The sequence below is a fragment of the Silurus aristotelis genome (assembly GCF_946808225.1).
Source record: "Silurus aristotelis genome assembly, chromosome: 15".
In the NCBI taxonomy this organism is placed as follows: Eukaryota; Metazoa; Chordata; class Actinopteri; order Siluriformes; family Siluridae; genus Silurus; species Silurus aristotelis.
Window position 1 is genome coordinate 83,081 of NC_139588.1, and position 3,253 is coordinate 86,333.

Here is a 3,253-nt window from a genome sequence, read left to right on the forward strand (position 1 = left end):
TGTGCTTTCGTTTCTGCACAGACACTGACATTGTTAGTCACTCAACCTCCATCCGACCTCTCACTCCATCTTCTGCTCCTTTCGGTCGCTCTCTTTTCACCCTCATTCTGAAGTGTCCTTTTCAGGTTCAAAGCTCTTTTTCACCTAATTCACTACTCTCTCTCTCTCTCTCTCTCTCTCTCTCTCTCTCTCTCTCTCTCTCTCTCTCTCTCTCTCTCTCTTTCTCTCTTTTCTCTCTCTCTCTCTCTCTCTCTCTCTCTCTCTCTCTCTCCCTCTCTCCCTCTCTCCCTCTCTCCCTCTCTCCCTCTCTCCCTCTCTCCCTCTCTCTCCCTCTCTCTCCCTCTTTTTGTCTCTCTCGTTTACTTCTGCAGTCTCTCTCCTTCCTTCTCTTTCCTCTTGAACAGTGTGAAAGTCGCAGCTGCTGTCAGTGTAAATTTATGTTAGTCCTGCAACATGGACTCTCGTGGGAGAACACGTGTGTGTGTGTGTGTGTGTGTGTGTGTGTGTGTGTGTGTGTGTGTGTGTGTGTGTGTGTGTGTGTGTGTATGAGTGAGAGAGTGTGTGTGTGAGAGTGTGTGTGTGAGAGTGTGTGTGTGTACACGTGCATGTGTGAGTCTGTGTGTGTACAAATGTGTAAAAAAAAGATATTGCAGATAAAAAATGTCCACACCAGATAAGTAAGGCTCAGGACTCTCAAAAGTGTGACACACTGGTGTGTGTGTGTGTGTGTGTGTGTGTTTATACGTGTTTAACTTGTCATAACAGGGAAAAAAAATCCTCTTCCCTCTCCTTCTCTCCTACACTCGTTCAGTGTTCATCCTCCATCCCTTCATCTCCTCCCGTGTCCTTTCTTTCACCTCTATTTCGTGTCTCTCTTCTTATTTCTTGTCCTTAATCCCTTCACTGCTTTCTTCTACCTCGTCTTTCATCTCCTCTCTCCTTATCTGTCGCTCCTCCTTTCCGTCTCGCTCTCTCTCAGTCTCTCTTTCATCCCACGATGCACTGCAGTCTAGTTAACTCAAATTTAATTCAAATTTATTCAAATTGTATGCTAATTGGCTGAAGCTGATTCGGTACGGTTCAAGCTGACCCGATGTGACTGAAATGTCACGCCAGCTCACCTTTCATCACACTGAACTTCTCATACACGTGCATACACACACACACACACACACACACACACACACACACACACACACACACACACGATGTCTTACCCCTGCACTCGAGCTCCCCCGAGCCGGCTTCGTACCCCGGCGAACATGTGCAGCTGCTGCTCGGTTGGTCCACCCACTGCCCGTCCTCGGCGCAGAACATCTTCGGAGGTCTGGCTTTGGGTCCGAGAGCGGCGTTCCTCACACACTCACCCACGGCCTCCTGCACCAGAGAGCGCGGGATCGTCTCGGGGAAGACGGACAGCGAGCGAGTGAGCGAAGGACACTTCTTGAAGAAGACTCGCACCGAGAGCAGGGCCATGCACGCCCCCTGTGCCTGGAACGCTAAATAAAACCCACGTTTGCTCAGGGGACCGAGACGCAGCGTCTTTACATTGAACTTCTTCTCTCCTCCTTTGCGGAGCAGGTAGTCCGCCGCCACCGTGTCCACCTGCAACGGGGAAAAGGTCAAGGGTCAGTGTTTGTATGGAGGATCGATAAACAATTGCGCTCGAGCACAAAATCGGATATCGGCGGGAAATCAGATCAAATACAATAAAAAGGTTATGGAGCAACAAGAACTTTGAGGAGGGATTTGGACTGTAATTGTAAATAGTCTGTTTGTATTTAAGCACCATCACTGCACATCTTCACAATGATGGAACTGTAATGATGGACCTTCTGGGTTGAGGATGAGGTTCCTCTCAAGGCTCAGAGTTTTTCCTTCACCACAGTCACCACTGGATCACTGATTATGTAGAAACTTATAAATATAAGGAACAAACTTATAGACACTAAACTTTCCGATTCTTTCTGAAACTTTCACATTCTGTTATACAATTTAATTTATTTTTATTTGTTGCTCTTTTAATTTAAACATGGTCTCAAAGCAGCTTTACACAGATAAAAAGGTTTTTTTTAATTTATACATTTGTTCCTTTATAACACTTTTATAACTTTATAACCTTGGAATTGGACTTTGGATCGGAAGGTCCTGGGTTTAAATCCAAGCAGCACCCAGCGGGCCCCTAACCCTCCCCTGGGCGGTTGTACGTCACTCTTTATAAGGCGTCTGCCACATGCCATAAATGTGAATGTTGCACTCTATAATACTATGCACTGATGGCTCCGCCCCCTTTTCCTTAAAATATATGGAAGTTGCTGTGCGTTAAAACTCATCGTTTTAGACTTTGTTTCTTTGAGGTTCTCCATCATCATCATCATCATCATCATAAACATCATCATGATGGTACTAAAGTCTGGATTCCCGATGAGAACGAGTCCCTGGACAAAGGCGCTGGTGTGTAATTAGAGACCCAGCCGGGGAGAAGAGCACTAATTAGGACTCATTCCTTCAAGTAAAGAAAGGTCAAAGGTTAAACAGCAGGAGGGGGGATTTTAGGGGATGGGGTTTTTGTAGCACTCAAAGCTCCTGTAGGCGTGGCCAATGTGTGTACGTGTTACCTTGACATAAGGGTTCTCCATCCAGGCAGGGTGTGTGGGCGTGGCCTCGTCCGTGTCGCTCTGGTAGTAGTAGAGGTTGAAGGTCTCCTTGCAGGAGCGGTGGTGCGGGCTGCGAGACGAGCACTCGATCATGGTGAAGCGCAGCTCCACGTAAACCTGCGACGCCCCCCGGCGTGCGATCAGCTTACTGCGCAGCCAGTTACTCGCCGAGCCGTCGCTCTGACAGATCTGATACGTCCTCACGCTGTTGTTCTCCTCGTCCAGACCGCTCACTTCCTCCCACTGTCCACTCGACTCCTCAGGGACACAACGAGATCGCATTTAGTTGGCAGCTCTGGGGGTTATATTCCGTAGGAGCAAAAGTATGTGCACCCTATCCTGTCTATCACATCTATACGAGGTTCTTCTTCAACTGTTACCACAAAATGGCATTACACAATCAAGATCACAAACAGGGGGCCAGTGGGGTGTTGGTGTGAAGGACGGAATGGTTGGACTCTAGTGTCCTTCAAAGAACCTAGACCTCCTCAACACTACCTTTGAATAAACCGGGAGTGGAGACTCCTTACCTTCTCAAACATCAACACCTGATCTCATTAATGCTCGTAAGGGGTGCACAAAAATCTTGGTAGTAG

The 3,253-nt window shown here is 47.6% G+C and overlaps 1 protein-coding gene across 2 annotated transcripts in view; it reads right to left on the minus strand.

The window, feature by feature from the left end:
• Positions 1-216: 216 nt before the first annotated feature.
• The window catches only part of LOC310738017 (ephrin type-B receptor 4a-like), a 14,932-nt gene continuing 11,895 nt past the window's right edge, over positions 217-3,253 (minus strand). Inside the window, exons 3-4 of one of the 2 annotated variants that reach the window (XM_083562816.1) lie at positions 2,619-2,912; positions 217-1,605 (exon numbers count right to left, since the gene is read on the minus strand). In XM_083562816.1, coding sequence (XP_083418942.1) covers positions 1,108-1,605; positions 2,619-2,912 — 792 coding nt within the window. In that variant the 3' untranslated portion in view covers positions 217-1,107. Of the gene's footprint in view, positions 1,606-2,618; positions 2,916-3,253 lie in introns of both variants that reach the window. The other variant, XM_083562815.1, reaches the window with a different exon arrangement.